This window comes from Neomonachus schauinslandi, chromosome 7, assembly GCF_002201575.2.
Source record: "Neomonachus schauinslandi chromosome 7, ASM220157v2, whole genome shotgun sequence".
Taxonomy (NCBI): domain Eukaryota; kingdom Metazoa; phylum Chordata; class Mammalia; order Carnivora; family Phocidae; genus Neomonachus; species Neomonachus schauinslandi.
The window spans coordinates 25,093,044-25,118,548 of record NC_058409.1 but is presented as its reverse complement, the minus strand read 5'-3'; the positions used below and the strand labels follow the sequence as shown (position 1 = coordinate 25,118,548).

The 25,505-nt window shown below is 43.9% G+C and overlaps 1 protein-coding gene across 1 annotated transcript in view; it reads left to right on the top strand.

The window, feature by feature from the left end:
- Positions 1–25,505, top strand: part of FSTL4 (follistatin like 4) — a 381,100-nt gene that overhangs the window by 28,709 nt on the left and 326,886 nt on the right. Inside the window, exon 2 of the mRNA XM_021702002.1 lies at positions 10,379–10,412. Coding sequence (XP_021557677.1) covers positions 10,379–10,412 — 34 coding nt within the window. The remainder of the gene's footprint in view (positions 1–10,378; positions 10,413–25,505) is intronic.

Here is a 25,505-nt window from a genome sequence, read left to right as displayed (position 1 = left end):
TATAGGAATGCCACTGATTTTTGTGCATTGGTTTTATATCCTGCCACTTTACTGAATTCCTGTATGAATTATAGCAGTTTTGGGGTGGAGTCTTTTGGGTTTTCCACATAAAGTATCATATCCATTTGCAAAAAGTGAGAGTTTGACGACTTCTTTGACGATTCAGATATCTTTTATTTATTTCTATTGTCTGATTTCTGTGGCTAGGACTTCTCGTACTATGTTGAATAGCAGTGGTGATAGTGGACATCCCTGCTGTGTTTCTGACCTTCAGGGAAAAGCTCTCAGTTTTTCCCCATTGAGAATGATATTTGCTGTGGGTTTTTCATAGATGGCTTTTATGATATTGAGGTATATACCCTCTATCCCTACACTGTGAAGAGTTTTAATCAAGAAAGGGTGATGTACTTTGTCAAATGCCTTTTCTGCATCTATTGAGAGGATCATATGGTTGTTGTTCTTTCTTTTATTAATGTATTGTATCACACTGATTGATTTGCGGATGTTGAACCAACCTTACAGCGCAGGAATAAATCCCACTTAGTTGTGGTGACTAATCCTTTTAATGTACTGTTGGATCCTATTGGCTAGTATTTTGGTGAGAATTTTTGCAGCCATGTTCATCAGGGATGTTGGTCTGTAATTCTCCTTTTTGGTGGGGTCTTTGTCTGGTTTGGAGATCAAGGTAATGCTGGCCTCATTGAAAGAGTTTGGAAGCTTTCCTTCCATTTCTATTTTTTGGAACAGTTTCAAAAGAATAGGTAATAATTTTTCTTTAAATGTAGAATTCTCTTGGGAAGCCATCTGGCCCTGGGCTCTTGTTTGTTGGGAGATTTTTGATTCTGACTGCTTCAATTTCCTTAGTGGTTATGGGTCTGTTCAGGTTTTCTATTTCTTCCTGGTTCAGTTTTGGTAGTTTATACATCTCTAGGAATGCATCCATTTCTTCCAGATTATCTAATTTGCTGGCATATTTTTGCTCATAATATCTTCTTCTAAAGACACTACTGGATCACAAGGGCAGAATTCGAGAGATAAGTGATACCATAAGATGAAACAGTATTAGAATTATTGGGATCCCCAGAAGAAGAAGAAAGAGAGAGAGGGGCAGAAGGTATATTGAAGCAAATTATAGCAGAGACCTTCCCTAATCTGGGGAAGAAAACAGGCATCAAAATCCAGGAGGCACAGAGAACCCCCCTCAAAATCAATAAAAATAGGTCAACACCCTGACATCTCATAGTAAAACTTACAAGTCTCAGAGACAAAGAGAAAATCCTGAAAGCAGCTTGGGACAAGAGGTATTGTATTTCATTGGTGTTGGTTGTGATCTCTCCTCTTTCATTCATGATTTTATTTATTTGGGTCATTTCTCTTTTCTTTTTGATAAGTCTGGCCACGGGTTTATCAATCTTGTTAATTCTTTCAAAGAACCAGCTCCTAGTTTCGTTGATCTGTTCTACTGTTCTTTTGGTTTCTATTTCATTGATTTCTGCTCTGATCTTTACTATTTCTCTTCTCCTGCTGGGTTTAGGCTTTATTTGCTGTTCTTTCTCCAGCTCCTTTGGTTGTAGGGTTAGGTTGTGCATTTGAGACCTTTCTTGTTTCTTGAGAAAGGCTTGTATTGCTATATACTTTCCTCTTAGGACTGCCTTTGCTGCATCCCAAAGATTTTGAACAGTTATGTTTTCATTTTCATTTGTTTCCATGAATTTTTTTAATTCTTTAATTTCCTGGTTGACCCATTCATTCTTTAGTAGGATGCTCTTTAGCCTCCATGTATTTGAGTTCTTTCTGACTTTCCTCTTGTGGTCGAGTTCTAGTTTCAAAGCATTGTGGTCCGAAAATATGCAGGGAATGATCCCAATCGTTTGGTACTGGTTGAGACCTGATTTGTGGCCTAGGATGTGGTCTATTCTGGCGAATGTTCCATGGGCACTAGAGAAGAATGTGTATTCCGTTGCTTTGGGATGGAATGTTCTGAATATATCTGTGAAGTCTATTTGGTCCGGTGTGTCATTTAAAGCCTTTATTTCCTTGTTGATCTTTTGCTTAGTTGATCTGTCCATTTCAGTGAGGGGGGTGTTAAAGTCCCCTACTATTATTGTATTGTTGTCGATGTGTTTCTTTGATTTTGTTATTAACTGGCTTATATAATTGGCTGCTTCCATGTTAGGGGCATAGGTATTTAAAATTGTTAGATCTTCTTGTTGGATAGAACTTTTAAGTATGATATTGTGTCCTTCCTCATCTCTTATTATAGTCTTTAGTTTAAAATCTAATTTGTCTCATAAAAGGATTGCCACCCCAGCTTTCTTTTGATGTCCACTAGCATGGTAAATGGTTTTCCACCCCCTCACTTTAAATCTGGAGGTGTCTTTGGGTCTAAAAATGAGTTTCTTTCAGGCAGCATATTGGTGGGTCTTGTTTTTTTATCCAATCTGATACCCTGTGTCTTTTGATTGGGGCATTTAGCCCATTTACATTCAGGGTAACTATTGAAAGATATGAATTTAGTGCCAGTGTATTGCCTGTTGCTGTTACTGTATATTGTCTCTATTCCTTTCTGGTCTATGTTACTTTTAGGCTCTCTCTTTACTTAGAGGACCCCTTTCAATATTTCTTGTAGGGCTTGGTTAGTGTTCACAAATTCTTTTAATTTTTGTTTGTCCTAGAAGCTTTTTACCTCTCCTTCTATTTTCAATAACAGCCTAGCTGGATATAGTTTTCTTGGCTGCATATTTTCCTTGTTTAGTGCCCTGAATATATCATGCCACTCCTTTTTACACTGCCAGGTCTCTGTGGATAGGTCTGCTGCCTATCTAATGTTTCTACCATTGTAGGTTACAGACCTCTTGTCCCAAGCTGCTTTCAGGATTTTCTCTTTGTCTCTGAGACTTGTAAGTTTTACTATGAGATGTCAGGGTGTTGACCTATTTTTATTGATTTTGAGGGGGGGTTCTCTGTGCCTCCTGGATTTTGATGCCTGTTTTCTTCCCCAGATTAGGGAAGGTCTCTGCTATAATTTGCTTCAATATACCTTCTGCCCCTCTCTCTCTTTCTTCTTCTTCTGGGGATCCCAATAATTCTAATACTGTTTCATCTTATGGTATCACTTATCTCTCGAATTCTGCCCTTGTGATCCAGTAGTGTCTTTAGCTCTCTTTTTCTCAGCGTCTTTATTCTCCATCATTTGGTTTCTATATCACTGATTCTCTCTTATGCCTCATTTATCCTAGCAGTTAGAGCCTCCATTTTTTATTGCACCTCATTAATAGCCTCTTTGATTTGGACTTGGTTAGATTTTAGTTCTTTTATTTCTCCAGAAAAGGATTCTCTAGTATCCTCTATGCTTTTTTTCAAGCCCAGCTTGTATCTTTATAATTGTCATTCTGAACTCTGGTTCCAACATCTTACTAATGTCCATATTGATTAGGTCCCTGGCAGTTGGTACTGCCTCTTGTTCTTTCTTTGGAGATGAGTTTTTCCATCTTGTCATTTTGTCCAGAGAAGAATAGATGAATGAGAGAACAAAATGCTAACAGGGAAACAACGACCCAGAAAAATATACACTAAAACAAATCAGAAGAGACCCAAAACCAGGGGGAAAAGAAAGGGAAAGAAGGAAAAAAAAAAAAAGAATATGATCAGGCTGGTGAATAGATCAGAGCCACACACTAGATTTTGGGTGTATTTTGGTCTGTAAGAAGAAACTGCCTCCCAGAATTTTAAAGAAAGAAAAACTTATATATGTAGAAAAATAAGGGATGATGATAAAGGGATGGAATATGACTGTAAAGATGAAAATTATAAAAGATTTTATAAAAGGAATTGATAAGATAGGAAGTTGGTTGAAAAAAGAAATTAAAAAAAAAAAGGGAGAGAATGTGATCAGGCAGGAGACTAGAACAAAGCCATACACTAGAGATTTAGGGTATATTTTGGTCTGTTAGGACAAACTGTATCCCAAAATTTTAAAGAGAGAACAACTTATATATATACAAAAAATAAGGTTAACTACAACGAAGGGATAGAATATGACTCTAAAAATGAAAATTAAAAATTTTTGAAAAAGGGATTGATAAGATGTTGGTTGAAAAAGGGAAAAAGAAAAATTCAAAAAGAATAGAAAAAGAAAAAATAAAGAAAATTAAAAAAATTAACTTTGGAAGACTAAAGAATCATGGGAAAAAAGCCATGAATTCTCTGTGCTGTATTCCCCTAGCGCTGGAGTTCTGCCATTCTCATTGATCGGTAAACTTGGTCTTGGCTGGCTGTTCTCGCTGATCTTCTGGGGGAGGGGCCTGTTGCCCTGGTTCCCAAATGTCTTTGCCGGAGGCAGAATCGCCCCGCCCTTGCTGGTCCGGGCTAAGTAATCTTGGGAGCTTTTGTTCCCTGTGAGCTTTCGGTACAGCTTTGGAGGACAAGAGTGAAAATGGCAGCCTCCCAATCTCCGCCCCGGAGGAGCCGAGAACTCAGGGCCCCGTTCCTCAGTGTGCCCCCAGAGAAAAGCAGTCAGTCACTCCCGTCTCCCCGGTCTCTGGCCGCACTCCGTGCTCACCCGGCCTGTGACCGCGCGTTTCTATCTCTGGCACCTGACCCTGTGTGGAGTCTCCAAACCCAGCAGATCCCTGCGGTGCACTCCCGCGCGGCTCCTCCCGGGGGAGGAAGGTGAGTCTCCCCGGATCTGCCACTTGTTGGGTCCCTGCTGGAGGAGCAGGGGCCCGACTGTGCCGTGGATCACAGTTTATGGCAACCCTGAGCTGAGAGCCCGCGCCTGGGCTCCGCCTCTACAGCCGGCTTCCCTGCTCCATTACCTGGGAGCTCTGCCACACTCAGGCACCCCCGGTCTTTCTGTGACCCCCAGGGTCCTGAGACCACACTGTCCCGCGAGGTTTTCACCCCCGCTTAGCCACTGGAGTGACGTCCCTCAGTGGAGCAGACTGTAAAAGTTCCGATTTTGTGCTCCGGGGCTCTATCACTTGCCAGAAGCGGCTGATGGAGGCCCCCTCCCCCGCCGTCTATCCTCCCGAATATCGCCTCGGATTCACTTGTCCACACGTCCTACCTTCCAGAAAGTGGTCGCTTTTCTGTTCAGAGAGTTGTTACTATCCTTTTCTTTGATTTCCTGTTGAGTTCGTAGGTGTTCAGAATGGTTTGGTAACTGTTGAGCTGAATTCCTGGGACCAGACGAAATTTAGGTCTCCTACTCCTCTGCTATTCTCTCTATTCTTTATTCTCTTTTTTCCTATCCTTTCTTGTCTTCCTTTGGATCAGTCAGGTTTTTTGTTGTCCAACTCCTTTGGTCTCATAATACTAATTTTACCACTTTCTGAACAGTAAAAAGCCATTCTGATACTTCTGTTCCATTTGACTTCCTGACCTTTTGTGATCATATTGTCATGTATTTTTCTACAAATTTTATTACCTTAAAGGGCATTGTTGTACTAAGCAGACAAAAATAGATTTATTCCTTTTTAACCCTTACTGATGCTCTTTATTCCTTCTTGCAAAAATATGCATTCATCTGAAAAATTTCCTTTTGTCCAGAGTGTTCCCTTGTGTTGCTCTTAGTGGTAATCTGCAGCAGTATATTCTTTCCATTTTTGTTTATCTAGATAAATCTTTATTTTGCCCTATGTATACCCATATTTTCACTGGGGATAGAATTCTAGTTTTCAGAATTGTGAAGATTTCCATTATTTGCATTTCCTTTATTGGTTCCATGATTATTTTCTCCTGCAAAGTCATCTGTGGTCTTGTTGCTCTTTTGTGGATGATAAGTCCTTTCCATCCCCACCACCCACCCGCTGCCTGGTTTTGAGATTTTCTTTTTGTCTTTGAATATTTGACTATTTTTCTATGAGTACCTAGCATTGGTTTTCTTTGTGTTTGTCTTGCTTGGGCTTTATAGAGATTGCTAAATCTTTGGCTTGATGTTTTTCATAAATTTCAGAAAATCCCCAATTGACATCTCTTCAGATATTTATTCTGCCTAATTTCCTCTGTCTTTTCACTTTGAAACTTAAATTACATGCTTGTTGGATATTTTCCCCATGTCCTCTAATGTCTCTTATATGCTCTTCTTTATTTTTCCACTCTTTATTTTCTCCTTTCAGATCTTCAGTCTGTTTATTTTCTGGTGATCTAGCTTCCAGCTTACGATTCTTCTCTTTAGTTGTGTTTAATCTTCTGTTAAATCCATCTGTTGAATTCTTTGTTGTTTAACTTTTAGTTCTAGAATTTTCACTTGATTCCTTTTTAATTGATTGTGATTTGTGATGAAATTCAGCATCTTTTATTTTCCTGAACAAATTAGTCATCATTATTCTAGAGCCTGTGTTTGATAATTCTAAAGTCTGGATAAAGTGTGGGTCTCTCTCTGTTGTATTTTTAATTGGATTTTAGTCATTTGATCTCATTTCCTGCCATACCTAGTAATTGTGGTTTGGGTGTTGGACATTATGTATGAAAAATTGTGAAGTCTGTGGATAATTTTGTCTTCCAGAGAGGATTTACTTCTCTTTGTTAGACATAGAATACTGGCAGATCATCTTGATCTGCTAGGAATAGAAATTGGTGGAGAGTAAATGATCTCAATGAAAAGTCAGGTGCATTTACCAGGGCCACTTTTTCTTGGCAAGCCTAATTTTTGTCTCCCTAGCACCATGATAAGTACCAAAATCTATGCTTAGTTTTTCAGCTGATTTGAGACTAATTTTTTGCTTATTTCTCATCCTCTTGTCCTTTATATGTGCAGCTCAGACACAATTATATTAACTCAAGAGGAAGCTGGGTGCAGATTATTGGTCTCATTTCTTTCTGGTTTCCTTTTCCAGGATTTCAGACTCTCAAGTTCTAGCTGCTTTGGTAGCCCCAATTCTGGTATCTCCCAATTCAGTGAAACTTCTTTCAGCTCTAAAGCATTACTTTTTGTTTGGCTTCTATGCAGAACAGCCAATGCCCTAAGGGGAAAATTAGCACCTCAGTGGACTTTTCTGCTCTCTGAATATTGACTCTTCAAGTTCTGGCTGTATTTGTTTCTCTGATATGCCTTCAAAACCTTTTTTTTTTTAATCCAACTTTTATAGTTGTTTTTAGCAGAAGGATTGGTCTAATGCAAGTTCTTCTTTCATAGCCTGAAGTAGAAGTGTCTCTCATCTGATTTCACACTATGTCATGAATTAAGTAGAGATGTGCATAAGCTTTGTTATGTGCATAAACTTTGAAATTTGAATCCCAGCTGGTCACTGACCAATATGTGAGAACTTGGATAAGCTTAACCTTTTTGATCTTTTATTTCCTCACCTTTTAATCAATATGTGAGAAATGAAGTTGAAGAGACCTTTGAAGATTGTTTAATTCCACTTAATTAAACTATTTCAGAGTATAGTAAAAGGAAAACTTCTGAATTCATTATATGAAGCTGGTATCATTTTAATTCCCAAGTCTGAGGAAAAACGGCACCTAAAAATGATAGAGCAATCTCATTTATGAATATTAATGCAAAAAAACATTTAAAATAATAACAAACAGAATCTGTCAATATTTTTTAAGAAGTGCATCATGATTAAGAAATGCTTATTCCAGAAATACAGAGATAGGTGAATACCATGAATTCTACTAGAGCTAAGGAGAAAAAGAATCATGATAATCTCTCTAAATTCAGACAAAGTATTTGCTAAAATTCAACACACATTTTATTTTTTATTCAACAAATATGCATTGAGCAGCTGCTCTCTTATAGCACTGAGGATAGCACTGAAGATGCAAGAATGAAGAAGATACTGGCGCCATCCCAACTCACATTCCAGTGGAGGGAAACAGTCAATAAATAAACAAGTAAAAGGACAAACTAGAACATCCATTTATTTCAAAGACTCAATAAAATGTGCATGGATTTCATTAATGTGATAAACATACCCTGGGTCAAAAGCCAGCATTTTGTTTCCCTTTAATAGGGAAACACTAAAGTTTTCTTCTTAAAGTCAGAAATAAGACCATATGCCCATGGACACACCAAATTTCCACAACATTTAACATTAGATTGAGGAATTAGCTGAAGCAATAAACAAGAGGAAGACATGAGAGACCTAAGAATTAGAAAGAAAGAGAGAAAATCATAGCTATTTGAAGATTACATCAGTATATAAAAGGAAACCCCCAAAGAATCAATGGAATAACTATTACAAACAATAAGAAATTTAGTCAAGTGGCTGGTTCAAAATCCATATATAAAAGTCATTTGCACTCATACATACAAATAAAAAGCAGTTAGAAAATAAAATGAAAGAGAAATTCTATTTATGATAACAAAAGATATACAAAAAGGAAATATTCAGAATACATACAGGAAAATTATAAAATACTCTTGAAAGAAATAAAAGTAGACTTGAACAAATGATGAAAAATACCATGTTGTTAGGTGAGAAGATACAACATTGTGCAGATGTCAGCTTTCCTTAATTTCTAAGTTTTGTACAGTTGCAATAAGACATCCCTAAAGTCTTCTTCTTGAGGTGTGCAAGTTGCTACGCTGCTTATGAATTTCCCCTGCTCTAAAAATACTAGTTGCTTCCATGGATGTGGTACCAGCCCCTGCAGCAGAGAGCTGAGGAGCAGTGTGGGAGGGGCTGGCCTTGCAGCTTACATAGCTCTCATAACACTGAGTGCTCTCCATGGTCCCTCTTCTGAACCCTGACCTGGTGAGTACCCCTTCAGGAGCCAGCATTCTAGAAGCTCATTTGGTTAACTGTGCTGTGCTGATGGGCTGCAGGCCTATAGCGTGTGTCTTCCATTGGTTTCCACTTGGGCTTTTGACTCATTACAGGTGGCAGTCAGAGAATGTAATTTGGGGAAGGGGGATGCACTTTTAAGTACCTCCTCAGTTTCATCCCTCGTATTGCCTCTGCTTTCTGACCCCAAAGGATGCTAGACAAGAATACTAAGGTGTGAAAGACAATGCCATTTGCTACAAAAGTGGTGGCGCTGAATGGTCTTCTTTTTCATCATGGCAAGAAGTTGGCCCAAGTTAGGTATTTTATTTTCTCCTCTTTGGTTGTTAGCATGGCTTTTTCAACTTTTTCTCAGTATTAGACTTGGTATCCTAAAGTGGTTATTTATGATGAATCGTAGGTACTTTTTACTCGTTGTGAAACCACGGTATATGTTTCCAGCCTTTCCCTGCTATTACTTCTCACTGGGCCTTTTCCTGCTTCCTGCGCATACCCTGTACTCTCTCCTCACCCTGCCTTTTCTTAAGCCTTTCTCTCTTCCTGGTGTACGCTCCCTCCCTTACTCCTGTCTGAAAGCCTGCCCATTCTTCAGTGCTATTTTGGAGGTTCTTTTAAAAACCCTTTTCTTTATGTATCCGCCTGAATATGAATATACTGGTATTTTTCAAGGTAAAACTACCCCTTTACTTCTCAGTAATTTGTGTTTCTTCTGTAGCCTCCTATTCAACTATGAATGTTTTCTTTTTTCTTTTTTTCAGCTATGAATGTTTTCAATGTAGGAATTCTGTCTGTTTTGCTTATATAACTTCTCAAACACTTTGCTTATTGCCCTGCACAAGCAGGAAGATGGAATTGAATTTAAAAAAAAGTACCCAAGGGCTTAATTTAGTCCAATGGCAGGGACTGGCTGTCCAAATTGTCTGTAAGATCCCACCCTTTAGAAACTACTGAGTTGAGTACAGTCAATCACCAGATCATGCCAATGACCCACTTAGGAGCAATGGTGGTCTTCATTATGGCACCACAAATCATAACCTGCTGCAGGCCAGATAATTCTGACTCCTGACTGCTTGTGTTTTTTCCAAGCACTATAGTACCTACAGTCTAGGTGGAAGATGTGTTATCAGTCGGGGCCAGGGTCTTCCTTAACACTTGGTACCAGTGCAGATTCCACATGAGGAAGACCATGAGAGTTGTCTCTGTTCATTAAAAACTGATTGGGGCACCTGGGTGGCACAGTCATTGAAGTGTCTGACTCTTGATTTTGGCTCAGGTCATGATCTCAGGGTTGTGAGATTGAGTCCCGAGTCAGGCTCCCTACCAGGCATGGAGCCTGCTTAAGATTCTCTTTCTCCCTTTCCCTCTGGCCCTCCCCACCTCACTCTCTTAAAAAAAAAAAAAAAAAACTTGAATGATTAATAATATATTTTTTGATAAGCCCCCAACGCGACAAGTTTTTTTTATCTTTACTGGTGTGTGTGTGTGTGTTGGGCCTTTAGTAGACCCAACATTGCTGAATGTCATGTTCTTATGAAAGTGTTCATCTTTTTTTGTGAATAAATGGCTAGCAGAGGTGAGATATTTGCAAGTATCTGTACGTATGAATTATTCTTCAAAAACCCAAAGTCTTTCTTTTCTTGCAGGAGTCCAGAAGCTTTGAAGTCACAAGAAGAGAAGGTAGGGAAAATGCGTTCATATCCATTTCGTTCTCAGTGTTGACATTTTGGAAGTAGTTTGTTGAAGCTAAGATGAACTTCAGACTGTAGGCAGCCTTTTCTTTGAAATTGCATGTGGCCTTTTCTAGGTGCTGACTATTTGGTACTTGCCTCGAAGGACTGTAAGAATTGAAAGCCAGGACTGCTTGAGAGAACTATGTCTTCTACTTTTGACTACCCGAAGTGGGGTCTGGGGATCTCACTTCTTCATGATCATGTTTGTGGTCTTGAGAGAAGCCTCATTTATTAGTGGAGTTTGAAGTAATTATTTGGTTTCATCCAGCAAAAACAACATCAATAAAAAATGGTTTATGGTTTGAAGTATTTCAATAACTGGGAGAAGATGCCACTGTGAAAAATATTTGTGATTAGATTTTTACAGCTTTGGCTAAGCTGAAATAGAAATAACCAATTAATGTCCCTTTTGCAACAATTCCATTATCTTCATTTTCCCCGCCGGTTCCTCTAGCACGTTTGTTTTTCGGTTTCTGAGGTAAGTATGCATGGGTGGCGATTTCTGAAACCTTTCCTTAGAAATTGAAGTTTCCCTTACTTTCAGCAATACCTACTGTCGAATAAGATGTCTTTTCTTTGGTTTGGGGATTCTTTGCAAATCATCTCTTTATTGCAGGACTAGGAGGAGGAAGTCGGGAATCAAAGTGAGTTCTTGGTCTAGGGTCCGGCCTTTGGTTTCAGCCTTAATGACAAACTTCTCTGTAGCGTCGTCTCCAGAAAGAGTGGTGATCTAAAGGTGTGAGCAAATTCCACATTGACCTCTAAATGTAATACATCCTTGGCTCCTGATTAATTCTTCTTTTAAGCACTGCAGTGAAAGACCTAGAGTAGCCATGTTATCAAATTATGTTTCTAGAGCTTGGAGACCTAAGTCTTGCATACCGTTTGTATTGCTAAACCAATCCCCTTGGTTGTTTGCTGCTACCCATGGGGCTGAAACCCTGGGTTCAGAGGAGCTGGGTATCTGGCTTTAGGATAAACTCTGTGGTTTCCATTCCCATTTGCCATTGTCTCTGGTTTTGGGCTCAGTGTCTCCTGAACTGCATCTGTAGGGTAAGCTGCATTGTGTCGATCTCAAAACCAAATGAAATTGGATGGTTATGGGTAGAGCCAGGAGGCCATGTTTCTTATTGATGACTGTGTAAATTGGAAAGAAATAGCCTTAAGCAGAAAAGTCAGCATGAAACTTGGTTTTGAGTATTATTTAATTCATGTCAGTAGCCCCGAGAATGAATGTTTAGAATTAATTTGCGTTATGGAATCATATATAAACCTAACCTATGGAATCACATATAAACCTATGGAAAGGTCTCTAAATAGTAAGGCTGGGGTCTGAGAGAATCATGTGTATTTTTGCTCAGAGACCTTAAAAGGCTGGATTGGACCTCCGGCTCCAAATCCACTGAAGACTGACATTGTTGGAGGATGAGCAAAGGTGTGGTTGAGTTATGCTCTGCTCACCCATAACCTTCTCCTCTTTGGAAGTAGCAGCTCCCACAACTGGCTGACTGGGAGTGCATGCTTTGAGTTTGTACCAGCAAATTTGTGCTGACAGCCCATAAACTTTTTCCCCTCGCATTGTGAACTGATGTCTTTCTTGCTTATTTCTGTCAAAGTTGAGTGTTTGAGAGTTCCTGAAATAGCTTAGTGCCTTAATGTCAGTGCTTATAACATGGCAAGAAGGAAGGAAGGAGGAGTGGGACCTTACAGGTTGGTTCCAAGTATTTTCAGGCCTGAGAATTCACTTGCTTGAATGGCCAGTTTGTTAATCTTCTCCAGAAGAGTGTACAAGTGTAAAAATAATAGAAATGCTCTAAATATTTTAATAAATGATTATTCCTACAGACAAAAATAAGACATTATTGTCTCTCGACGAACACTTAGGGTTATTTTACAGTTGGAAATGAAAGAGGAGCAAATAAGTAACACTGAATTTTTCTGCTCAGTTTACCAGGCCCAGGAGATTTTGGAGAGGTCTGGAGGAGGTAGCCTCTGGGTCACACAATCCAAGATGTCTTCCTGTTTTTTGTTTTCATACTACATCTGACTGAGGAGTATCTTCTGTATCCCAGGTTCAGTGGTACAAATGGATGACCAGCCACAAGTTCATACTACGTGACTTTTGGAAAAGTGTTGACTAAGTCTGTGAAGTGAGAAGTGAGAGGGACTAAAATTAACAGTGGGAATGGAGTCCAGGATAAATCACAGTGGGGTTGGAGATTGTAAGGGTGACTCGAATGTACTCTGTGCCTTGGACCTGCTCTCTGCCTTATTTCCAGCCTTGGATCTAGTTTTGTCATGATTTGCAGATTGTGGCCCACTTTCTTGTCCCTAGCTTTAATTCATACTGTTCATGTACCCTGAATGCTCTTTGTCCCTAATCTTTATTAAATGCCACCTCTCCCTCATACCTCCCAATTCTTTCTTAACGTGTTTAGCTTACCCTACCTTATTTTGGAGTTAAGGCATCCTATCAGGTAATTTCCTAAGAACAAAGAACCTCCCCTCATTCATTCCAGATTCTTCATGGCCCTAGTCCAACGCTCTAGTTGCTCAACAATTGTTTTCTGAATTGAGTGCAAGCTATGCATTGCTAAATGTGGTTTGTCTTTTTACTCTGATTCTGTTCCAGTGATAGACAAGTGAGGCACTGAGTGCCTTGGCTCTAGAAAGGCGCTTTTTAAGGAGTGTTCTGTGGATATCCATTGGATATTCCTAACTGATCGAAGTGCTCCATGTTCAGAGAAGCTTCATGTGTCCCCCCAAAAGATATGTTGATATCCCAACGCAGAACCTGTGAATGTGACCTTATTTGGAAATCATGTCTTGGCAGATGTGTAATCAAGTTAAGATGAGATTATCCAGGTTTTTAGGAGGGGCTGTAATCTAATAAGTAATAGCAGAAGAGGAGAACACAGGAGAGCGGGGAGTGCCCTGTGATGATGGAGTAGAGAGGGGAGTGATGGATCTATGAGCCAGGGAATGCCAGCATCCCTGGCAACCACCAGAAGCTAGGAAGAATCCTCTAAAGCCCTCAGAGGGAGCATGGCTTTGCCAACAGCTTGATCTCTGACCTCTGACCTCTGACCTCTGACCTCTGACCTCCAGAACTGTGAGAAAATAAATTTCTCTTATTTTAAACCACCCAGTTTGTGGAACTTTATTGTAGCAGCCCTAGGAAAATGATACACTTGGCCAATGCTGGACTCAATATTGAGCTAGTTGTTGAGACTTTTACTGCAGAACCCCTTAGACCTTTAAGATGCTAAATATGACTCTCAAAAGGGGGTGTAATATGCAGCATTTTCCAAATTTAGTTTCCCATGGCATCTTAATTTTGTTGTGTTTGATCATCTCGAGGCTGGCATTCCATGCAGTGTCCTTTGCAAGTCCTGCTCTAGAGAGTTCAGGCAGAGGGAGTGCTCCCTCAGTGCTCAGGATGAGCCTATGACTCGGTACCAGTAACTTCCAAGGGCTTTGCATGGACAGAATGGTGATATGGTGATAATGAGAATAACTTCTCAGTTCTCGAGTTTTCAGAGAGCATTTACATTCTTTCCCTCCTGTGACCCTCAGCAACCCATGACAGGAGGAGAGCAGAGAGCACTTTACACATGAGACTCCTTCCTTCCTTCCCATGCTGATTTGTGGGAACAAGGACTCCCTCTGGACCAATGTCCCTTTCGTACACTGATCCTCTCTTGTGTATGTTCTTCTGCACGTTCATGCCCACTGCCAAGGCTAGAGAGCTAAGAGGGACTCTTGGAAGAAAACTGTCTAGGGGTCATTTGATTCCAAGTTAGATTAGGGCTAGGGCTCTCAGGGGAACCTGGAGGGAAATATGTCATACCAGTAGGTGTGGCAGGACTGCAGGACTGGTAGGAAGCCTTCTGGGCGGGGCACGTGCCTGCCCGGCTGACCAAGCCCTTCTTCCCTCAGTGCAGTCCTAGGTTGTCCCTGTGCCCTGGGGGGCACTTGTGCTAGCTGCGTGGGGAAGGAGAGATGGTTGCATCTTCATCTGCTTTCCATTGCATGCGTTTTTATACCTCCCTCTAGACATCTTCAATTTAATTTCAACTTCTTCTAAGGCTTCAGCCAAAGATGCCAACCTCACCTCTCCAAGACACTCCCGTGTCCACTCTGAGGGCTGGTGCTGATTGTGGCTGCCAGAATTCATCTGCTCAAACCAGTCCTTTTCTCTAACTGATTCCATCACCCTGAATTACAGCCATGAGAGAACACTTGAGTGAGCTGAGCAAGTGGCCAGGATAATTCAGCCCTTGTCAGCCATCTCTTAGGAACATGGGGTGCGCTAGAAACTATTCCAGATGTCTGCGATTGCGTTATGATTAGAGGCTGTGAGTTTTGGGGTGGGTACCGATGTCCTATTGCATGATCCACCCTCCCAGGGATGGCTCACTCACACGTTCTAGTCCAGACCAGCCTGGCCTGGCTGCTGGCAGGATGTGAGGGAGACCTGAGAGCGGGAATGCTGCTGTCTTCCCAGAAAAAGAATGAGGGAGTGACAGTCACACAGCCAGGGTAGCTCTGACTCCTTAGCAAACTTACTAAACAAACATGACCTGCCAGTCCCCCGCGGTGTGACTAGAGCCTCCCTTTCTGAAAACCTTTGGAATTAGCCCTTAATTGGCAGCTGCCTCTCATAGCCCCTTTATAGTTCTCTGCATCTGGGTGAACTTCGGCTATCAAGAATTGCATTCTGTTTACCATTAATTCTGATTTTGTTTAGCAGATGTTTTCTGGCTCTCTCAGTTGCCTGCATAATCTGTCTTGGTATAATGTGAAGTGGCTGACTCCCTTCCATAAAACAGATAAATAAACTCTTAGCTTCTTTTGAGGTAACTTCTTTAATGGCTGCAGATGCAGGGAATTTAGAAGGGAGCCATCCAAATTTGGCAGTGCCTGGGGTAATAGGTCCTTTTCAAATCAAGACTGCCATCTGGATGAAGAGATGAAGTTTCCTTCCCCATTCCACCCTCACTCACTCACGTACAGGGGAGCTTGCTGGTTCTCTCTTACAGTCCCTGGGCCTCAAAAAGGTAAGAGTGACATCTGTCTCTTTCTACTTCTAGTGCCACAGAAATTGGCTCTTTCTGGGTAGTGCTGCCATTTTTCACCTGCAACCTGCTTGCCCCAGCTTGAGTGGGAAGTGGATGGCACAGCTAGCTGGTGTGTTCTGGTTGAAAACAGCGCTCTGCTACCCAGTTGTGATCATGACCGATTGGCAGGCAGTAGAATCCTCCCTCCCTAAGTACTCACAGGGTGACTTTGGGGATGTTTCTCAATCTTATTGGGAAAAAAAGGGGCATTGTAATAGTACAGACCATTAGTCCCGACCCTGGATTACAGTCAGCAAGCCAGTTTGCCCTGGCTAAAGCATGAAAGTCTCATGAAACTTGAGAATCCCAGGGTGGCCCTGGCTGCAAGCACAGCTGATTAAAGCCTCCTCCCTCTCTTGGCTTGTTGGCCTCTTCTGTGCAGCCTTGCAGGATGGCTACAAGCAGTCCCAGTTCAGTCCTGACTGCTCACCAACCCAGAGGGTACAACTGTTTTCTTCAGAATGACCCCAGACCTGTCCCAGCAAGGACTCTGGCCAGGTTTTGTATCAGGACTTAAGCCCTAAGCCGGTCACTGTGGCAGGGAGGGGATGGAACACTGTGATTGGCCAGGGGGCATCACGTGGTCTCTTGGGGGTTTGTAAAATCACCTTCACTCAAATGGCAGGGAATGGGGACAGATTTGGTCCTCAGAGGAAGGATGCTGAGCAGCATGCTGTCATTGCCCCTCATGACCTCATGGAGATGTGGTGGGGAGAGCTTGGGTGTGGAGAGCCCTCGGCCCAGCATGAGCAGGAGCATCAGTGCCTGGTGGCCTTGGTAGTCTCCATTATGGTTCTTCCCATCTTGCATGTGTAGATCTGGCCTTAGACCTAGAGTGAGGAATGTCTCAGGTCATCAAGTGATCTGGTGACCAGGGTCCACCAGAATTGTCCTGAGCATCATAGTTACCAACCCTTCAATTACTCCATCGGAATAAAGCTCAGGGAGTGAAGACAAGGGCCTCTGCCAAGGATCATGCACAGCATTAGCCAGAGGAGTCTCAGGCTGTGCGTCACCCCAAGCTTCTGTTCCTGAGCCCCCCCCCCCCCAAGATAATTCTGAGTGCCTGGGCCTAGAACGATTGGTGGTGGACTGAGACAGCCTGAGTGAGCCTGAGTTCTCATTCCTATCCCTGCACATGATCGTCCTTGATCAAAGGTCCACCAGGCTCTGGGTGAGCGACTGTCTCCTGCTAGCACCTGGGCCGTTTCGGCTGTCCCCAGTGATTCGGAAGCAGAAGGACCTTGCTGGCTACAGCTCAGGGCTGACGATGGGCAGCTGCTTGTGCTGCCGTTGGAACCACACGTGTGTGACTTGTCGCCCAGAGCCTTGGCACCACAGGACTCAGTGTGGGCGGTCACGGTCCGAGCGAGGGGCAGCTCTCATGCCGCTGTGTAGGGCGAGCCCTGGGAGAGCAGGGAGCGGGGCCCTTCTCTCTGGCCTCCCGTGCTCCTCATACACAGCAAGCCCTGAAGAAGCCTTAGACACCTGGTACCTCCCACTCGATGTGACATCGCCACTTCTCATAAAGCAAAATCACAGGTATAGGGGCTCCCGGCTTGTTTGGCTCTGGGTCCCACAGCTCCAGGACCCCCCATCCTTACTGCTGTGCTGCTTCTTCTCACCAGCGTCCTTGGAAGGCTCACTCTCCTTAACGAGCGTCCTCAGAGAGCCGCTGTGCTCTTTATGGGGACTTGTGTGTCCCTCTGCTAACAGGTACTAACAAGCTGCTGGTGCAGGTGAGCTAGATCTCTGGTTGTGATGGCAAACTGTAGGGCCTCCGTAGGTCTGGGCAGGGCGGGGAACCCCTGTGCACCGAGCTGTGCTTGTCACGGAGTCTCCTCGGGGTTGTGACTGCACACTTGGAGTAAGGTCCCTATCTGGAACTTGTGGGGAAGAGTTGTGTAGTCTACGTCATTACACCCAAAGGGTGCCAACCACGGCCAATGTAGAGGGACAATGAGGTGAGCCCTTCACGAGACAGCCCTGCCCTGCAGCAGGCTGAGCTGGCCCACCATGGCCCGGAGAGGGGGTGATAGCACTCCCGTGAGGCCTGCTGAGGCCTGTCCCTGCCCTGGGGGCTCGCCTCTCTTCTCTGAGGCCCCACAGTGAAGGTTGACATTGGCATCTTCGTCCATCGCCTGGTCCATCAGCCAGAAGGGTGTTTCTGCTTTTCAGGAAGCCTTGAAATTGTCTTCTCCATATAAACACTGAAGCTCTTTTCAAACTTGCTAAGCCATTTGCCCTAGCAATATTCATGTGCCATCGGCAAGCCTCTGGGGTTAATTATCTGTGACTTACAAGGCATTTGTTTCTGTCTGTTTTGTCTCATTGCTGCTGAGCAGTCTTTCTTTATTAGGAAATGAGGTACAGAGTCCAACTGACCATTATGTTCTAATTCTCTTCTTGTCATGAGAATTGTTTCATCTTTTTAAAACTCTCTTTAAAAAAAAAAAAAAACAACAAACCTGCCTTCCTATTTTCAGATAGTGTTGTTGTCTTAACAAATGTTTAATCTCTCTACTCCAGTGGGAACAGAGCCAAAGCTAGAAATAATCTGCAAGGTGAGACATCTCATCAAAATGAGTGAGGTCTGCTGGTGCTCTCTCTTCTGGTCCCACTCGCTTTGGGGAGCTCCCTGCTGCCCAGCCGTTGGTCTGTTGGTCTCCTGGGGCTGCGGTGAGGGCTTCATGTGCGTCCTTGGGTGTACGTGCTGTGCTCAGTGAATGAGCCACAGCGCCCGGGGCGGGGGGGCACTTGCAGATCAGGCAGGCAGGGTCGGATCCCGTGCATGGCAGCCCACCCCGGACTTCTCTGCACACTCTACCACTTGCCACTGGATTCCAAGAAATGCTTCAGGGTCTGCATGTAGAAAATTTTTTGCAAAATGTTGACTGTCGCATGAGGGAAGATTATTAGCTTGCCTTGTGCTCTCCAGGAAGTCAGAGAACGTGTGCCACAGAAATGAGCAGCTTCTGACTGGCCTCTGTCTCCGTGGGAGCCAGACAGTGCCTTTGGGGGCTCAGGGGCAGTCAACAGAGGGAGGGTCTGAGTGCAGTCAGCGTGGTCAAATGGTGCCTGCTACTGTTCACCTGAGCATGTAGGCTGGCCATTGCCCACCCGTCTTAGTCTCTGGAAGCCTCTGGGGAGTTCTCAGCTCAGCTACCATGTCACCCCTACAGTGTTTCTGAAGCAGCGTCCGAGAGCCTCGTTTGATAATTACTACTTCCCAAGGAGAAATAGCTCCTGTGGAAAGTAAGTTCCATTCTTAGGGTTTCTCGAGGGTTTATTGGATGCTAATGGAAGTTTCCTTGGGTGGATTGGAGTTTACTGGGTGTGTAGTGATGACAGGGGGTGGTCCCTGCTCTTACAGAGCACACACATCAATGAATGTGTCAGCTGAGGAGATGTACAAGTGTCCTTTAGACAGAAAGGCCACCTGGGTGTGCTGGCCCCCTGGCCAGGCATCTCACAGATGGGCCAACAACCAAGTGTGAAAGCGTTTGCTCAGTGTAGACCAGTATGGGAGCCCCAGAGAACAACTCACTGAATGTTTTGGTAGAGGTGAAGTCTCAGGGTCTTTTCTCCAGAGGATGGCTATATTGACAAAGGGTCTCCTTTGGACTTTTAATGGTGTACCCTGTCAGTGGGGACATGTGGTTGCAAACAGCAAAACTCAACCCAGCCAACTCAAACACATAGAGGACCTTATTGGCTTATGTAACTGGGTAGTTGGGAAGGGGGTGAAGGGGTGAGGGTGCTGGCTTCAGGCATGCTTAGGATAGGGCACGGGACCTGGTTGCTCTCTTCACCCCCTTCTAGTTGATTCCCCTACATGGTAGGTCCATTCTCCCCACATACGACGCCACATCCTATGGAAGAGAGAGAGCCTCTGATCTGATATTTCCTGCAGCACTGCTAAGGTCCCCTCGGGTGGGACGAGCTGGGGTCATGTGCCCCCGCCTGAATCCGTGATAAGCCCGTTGGGCTGCTTCGTGTTCCTGGGCTCTGCACAAGTCACAGGCCAAGCCCCGCAGTCAAGGTGGCATGGGGGGGTAGGTGGATCCCCTAAGGACAACTGGGGCTCTGCCCAGTTAGGACACATGAATGCAGGAAGGTAAAAAAGGTCCACTGTGCGTATTAGCTGTTACTCGGAGATTCCACATCTGAGTGTCTACCCCAGTATCTACTCCCAAGGGATTCTCCCCTGAAGGTGACTTCAGTGCTTGGCTCCGTAAAGCTTCTTACAAGCTTTATTTTCCATTTTTCATTAGAGATCCTGTTCTCTTTTGGGAAGGAGGTTGGGGGGCACTCACTGTGCTGGCCTGTTTGTCAATGGCATTGTGGCGGGGTGCGGGCCACAGACAGAGATGGGGGACCTGGGCTTCACGTACAAAGAGATCTCTCATTCAGGAGCCAGCTTTCACTAAGGCTTCTCAATTGTCCACACATTAATTTAGGGTCAAAGCCTTACTTCACTGCTTTCATATAAATTCCCTAGATTGGAAGAGTTCTTAATGGACACCTTTTCACGTCCAGTCTTTCCCTTAATTCTCATGAGCACCTTCTGGCATTGTAACTGTATTCTGTAAATAGAAAAAGAGGGAGGAATCCTTTGAACTCTGTAGGAAATTAACCAAATAATTTAAATGGGCTCAACTGAGGTCTGTTAGGAAAGCACATTCTCCATGGAGATGCAGCATTGTTTGTCCAATGGTGATTGAAATGTTCATATTCACAAATGGGGAGTCGTCATTCTGCAATTGAGATGCCTGTGGGGTCCGGCCAGCCAGGGAGAAACAGGGACCTTCCACGTTCAGAAGAAATATGCCTTAAAGAAAAAAAAAAGTCACAGGTCTGGAAAATGAGTTGTCAGAGTAAAAATACATTTCAGTCTGTTTGTTTTACTAATTTTAGCAGTTATTTGCTCTCTTTTTTTTTTTGCTGGAAGCAGCATTCCCATCCAGCTGCTTGGTTGCTGCATTTGAATTTTTATCATTTGAGTCGCTGCCTATTTGGACACAAAATGGGAGTCCTGTGGCTAAGAGGGGACGTTTATCTGTTAGGGTCAGATCTAATCTCATGCTTAGAAACTTCAGGTGAAAATAAAATGAGGTGTTTTTTTTTTGTTTTTTTTTTTAAGACCGTGGTTGTGTAAAGCTGTGCTAGCAAATCCCTTCCCCCCTCTATACAGAATTTAGAATAATAGCATCTTCTACTTGGATAGTGTTAGCAGGCTGCTTTTTGCTCTCAAAGAGCTTTGTCATTTGTCATCTCATGTCCTCATTCATGAAAACCTTCAAGTCAGGTAGAAGGAGGATATTAGCATGGGTGTGTCTGACAGATGAGGAAACTGATCCTCAGAGGTGGCCAGGGGTGTGTCCCAGGTCCCACAGCCTGTCGGGGTCAGGCTAGAGATGATAACCCTCAGTCGGAGCTCCTCCCTCCTGCCGCGCTTCCTCTCTCAATGTGAGCTTACAGCAGGAGTTTTCAAATTAAAACCCAGTGCAAAAGTACAGAGTTTTTAGTCCTGTTTTGGTTCTTTTAAAAATAAATTATTATAAAGACAACATTTCTCATCCATCAATGTAATGATCCCGTACCTTAGGGATTCAGAATATTCAAAATGTGTGTGGGGGAAATGGTAAAAGTTGATCATTTCCACAGTACCTGTCTGTGGTGAGGTTTAATTATCACTTGACATATTTCATGGTTTAAAATGATGACAGTTTAAAATAGAGCCAGAGAAAACCAGAAAATACATTCATTACCTTGTGTCGGGGACCCCCAAATGCAGATGTTCCCCAGACAGACAGTTCTGCAGCACTTTCTCTTAGCTACAGAGGTCCCAGGAATTGAAATCCAAACCAAGAATTCCATCCTGACTCTGCTGTCACCACCCGGAGGGAACTTGGGTGAAAGCTGGCAGCCTGGTTGGATCCTCGCACCCCGGTCCAGATGCTCACCTCCTCGACACCCTCCTGCATCCGGATCTCTCATGGCCTTCTGCAGCACTGCTAATGAGCAAGATAACTCATGGTGAAGTGGACTCTGAATGAATGAATGCAAGCTACTGAAACTACAAGGGGCATGAGTCTCTTAGGGAATTGCATGCCTTCCCAAGATGAGAAGGCTGAGAAGCAGCTGCTGGTTGTGGCTGTGGTTGGGCTAGTTGTTTCATAAGCTCAGCACTGGCTGGCTGTTTAGGAAATAATTGAATAATTGTTTCTTTCCTGTGAGATTCTGGAAGAGGAACTGTCCAAGAGCAGACCTGTCTGTCCAGATTTCAAGTATCAGTTTGGAGAGTCCCAGGAGAGGGAGCAGATGAAGCCATCTCAGAAATGCAAATGCTGTTTGACGTCTGTTAGCTCGATGCTTATCCATAGCTGACAGGCAGATCCATTAAGATGCCAGTGTCACGGATCAGGACAGTCAGGATGCAGTGAGGGCCGTGCTGCTGCTGCCCAAGCCCTGAGCCCCAGGGCGATGATCTGAGAGATCTCTGGGTGCGCCTAGCACTCTGGCCTGGGCACCGCCCCATCTCTGTGCCTCGTTCTCTGGTTTCCAGGGCCAGGCCCCCAGCCAGCCTTCCTGGCTGCACCCCTGCCACTGAGCAGCCTGCCCGGACGCTCTGCCTGGTGGTCGTGCCCTCCTTGAGAAGTCCGGCTGCTTCTTGGCACTGCCCTTCACGGAATCATCCTAGCCATCCACCTGCAGATCTGGAAGGCCCCTGTGGGATTGCTCACTTTCACAGCTGAAGACACAGGCTTGAACAGGTGACGCGCTGGTCTGAAGCCCCATGGCGAGTGGGTAGCAGCAGCGGGGCGCGAGGAACGAGCAGGGTTCATAAAGCTCCGGGCTCTCCGCAGTTGGATTTCCTTGGTACCTTCCCTTTCATCCCATCCTTGGGGCCGTGTTTTCCCTTCTCTCGAGGGAGGCACAGTGTCTAGCATTGCCCTAGATGCTCAGCCAGCATTTCCTAGTGATGGGTATTCTGGTTGAGTTTTCTGGTTAAATTCTTTGCTGTGACGGTTGTTTAAAATACTTCTCCATATGTTGTTTTCCTGTTGGGAGGAAGGGACTAAGCGGGAGGGGGCACATTGTGACCAATGTCATCATTAAAGCCCCACTGTAAACGTTGCTGAGTTAACTTATTCCAACCCTCTCCATCGTCCAGTGTGGCCAGCTAGTGGGATCTTCTGTTTTATGGAGGAGGAAACATGTGCTTTTGAAGGATCAGCGATCTGGCTGGTGGGGTGCTTCAGCTAGTGGGCAGCCCTTACAGTGGCCCTCACTGTAATGAAATACTCAGAGTCTTCTGTGTGTCACTGGTGTGGCCTCCCTAGGACCCCTGTCCCCAGGACTCCCAGCTGGAAGGCAAATCTCTAAGACCTTCTCTAAATGGTCTGCTCTTAAAAAGCTTGGGAAGAGCAGGTGCCCCTGTGGCTGTTTGTGATGGGAGCGGGAGCAGTGGGAAGGATTGATGGAGATGGACAGGGTGCGTCAGACACCAGATACTGGGAAGCTGTGGCCAGTGCTCTGAACGGGGTTTAGGGTGCTGGTCCTGACTCTTGATACAGACCATGGGCTACAGGCACTGCGAGGCTCTTCCTGTCCCACACTCCCGTGACGTTCAGAGGGAGAGTATGTTTTGTGGACCAGGGGACGTGATGGTGGAGACTACATGGCCACTGTGGTTGGAGTCCAGGGAATGGCGGGAGCAGGAGACTGTGCCCATAGGCTGCCTAACCCAGCACCCCGTGAACGCTGGCGGCTCTGGGGCTCTGCCCCGGTGTTCAAGGGGCTGGGAAGGACTTTTGCCCACACCTGCCTCTCCTGCCTACTGGCCTATGCTTAACCCCACCATTACTGATTCAAACCTCTTTTCCTCCTGAGCATCCCCAAGGTCATTTTGGATCCTGAAGGCGTCATGGAACTTCCACTGAACCGCTTCATCCCCTACCTGGGGAACTCACAAAGCCTGTCTGCCCCTTTTTAGGGCTTCTCCTAAGACCCCTGAGCCCAATGTCTGTTCTGTATTGGTTTTGTATGACAAGTCTCAAGCTGGTGGTCCATGGTCCAGATTCAGCCCGTGGTCATGTTTTGTTTGACTTACATAATGTTGGCCTTCGTTGGGTTTTTTTCATTTTTCCATTTTAAGTTGAATAATTGGCCAACATTTAAAATGAAGGACATTGTACATATAGATCCAAATAGATCACTTTGGAAAGTGAAATGCTTTAGTCACCGTGGGCCCCACATGACTTCATGGCAACAGCAGGGCCTGGAGTAAGCAGCCACGTCCTTAGAGAGTGCACATGTTCTCCTATTTGCCACAGTCCACACTACTCCCTAGTGGCTCCTTGATGCTGAGACTTGAGTGTCAGATGCAGTTTTGAAAAATAAATAGGAACAAGGTGAAATCCCAGAAGAACCATACTCATTAAATTATCTAGTGGCCTTTGTAGGCATTTGAGTTTTCAGCCCATTTTATATTCAGATTTATTATTAATTACAGCACAGTAGAGTTAGATGTTGGCAGGTGGGAAGGGGGTCAAAGACAGGGATTTAGTGTAAAGGCTGAAGTAATCCTTCATACTCAGCACTCCGTGAGAACTCTCGTGTCTAGATGTGGGTCCTTGGTTTATGCAGTTAAGTGTTCCATTAAAATATCTGCTTTTCTGATATTTATGCCTTGATCTGTACACATTCACTTTAGGCTATAAGTTTGCAAGTGAGTTTCCAGCTTGGTAATTAATATTTGTACCTCTTTATGTAAGTTATGTCTTTAAAATGGATCAGTTGCTTTAAGTATTTAAAAGACATTCCACATATATTATAAAGTAATTACTTTCCAAAGATATTTCCCACTGATATTTGTTACATCTAAATATACATTTACAGTACTCACTAGACCAGAATAGTTCTGATTTATATATTTTGGTCCACCGAGCTAAAAAAAAAAAAAAAAAAAAGACATTTTTAAAGTATTTTTTTAATCAGTGTATTTATTCCAAAGATTCTCTTGGCTCCTCCAGAATCAGCCACATAGTATTCGAAAAATAATAAACATGGTGTGTTTTCTGAGCTGTTTTAGAATTTAATGAGAGATGACATCTCAGCCTGAGAGTGAGCACGGCTAACTTTTAATCTGGGCTCCGAAGTGTCCTAGAACATGCAGGAGCTTATTAACTCTCTCTGTGTCATGTTCTTAATGTGCAAAATTCAGATGATAAACAGTTACTGCCCTTGTGTAGGGAGAATTAATGCTTGCTGAATAGCAAGTATTGTTTTAATAAAGTAGTCTTAATTGTTTGCTTTGTACATTTTCTGCTTTATTATTTTTATTATTTCTCTTGCCTCTGTAATTGGTAGTTATTGGGTTCTCATTATTTCTTTATTAGTCATTTCATAAAAACTATCTTGTGATTTACAGTCCCTCCCACACTTGCTTTCGCCCACACGTCAGGAACAGAGGCAAGAGGGAGGCCAACGCAGCTCGCTTCTGCTGGAGTTGCTGCTACATGCAGCTCCCTGTGGCTTGCCCCTGGTCTTCAGGAGCAGTGATGCCCAATTTGTGGGCCACTGTGCTGTGAAAGGCTGCGTGACACCCAGGAGACTTAGTAGAAAAACATCATTAGTAACAGTGAGAGGGCAGGACCCACAGGGTCTGCGTGGGGATGGTGAGCTCCGTCCTTGTGGGAGAGGGCGAGATGTGTCCATCCAGCACAGGACAGGCATCATACGTGTGCAATGACCACATAACGTGGGGAACTATGGAAAAGGGCAAGAAAATCCTCATTGTATCATGCAAAGAATCCCACAGTCCATTCTACTTCTAAGTTGGCTGCTTGATAACGTTTCCAGCCACCATTACCTGGGGACCTGACCCTACTTGCCTTCCTCATGGACTGTCACAA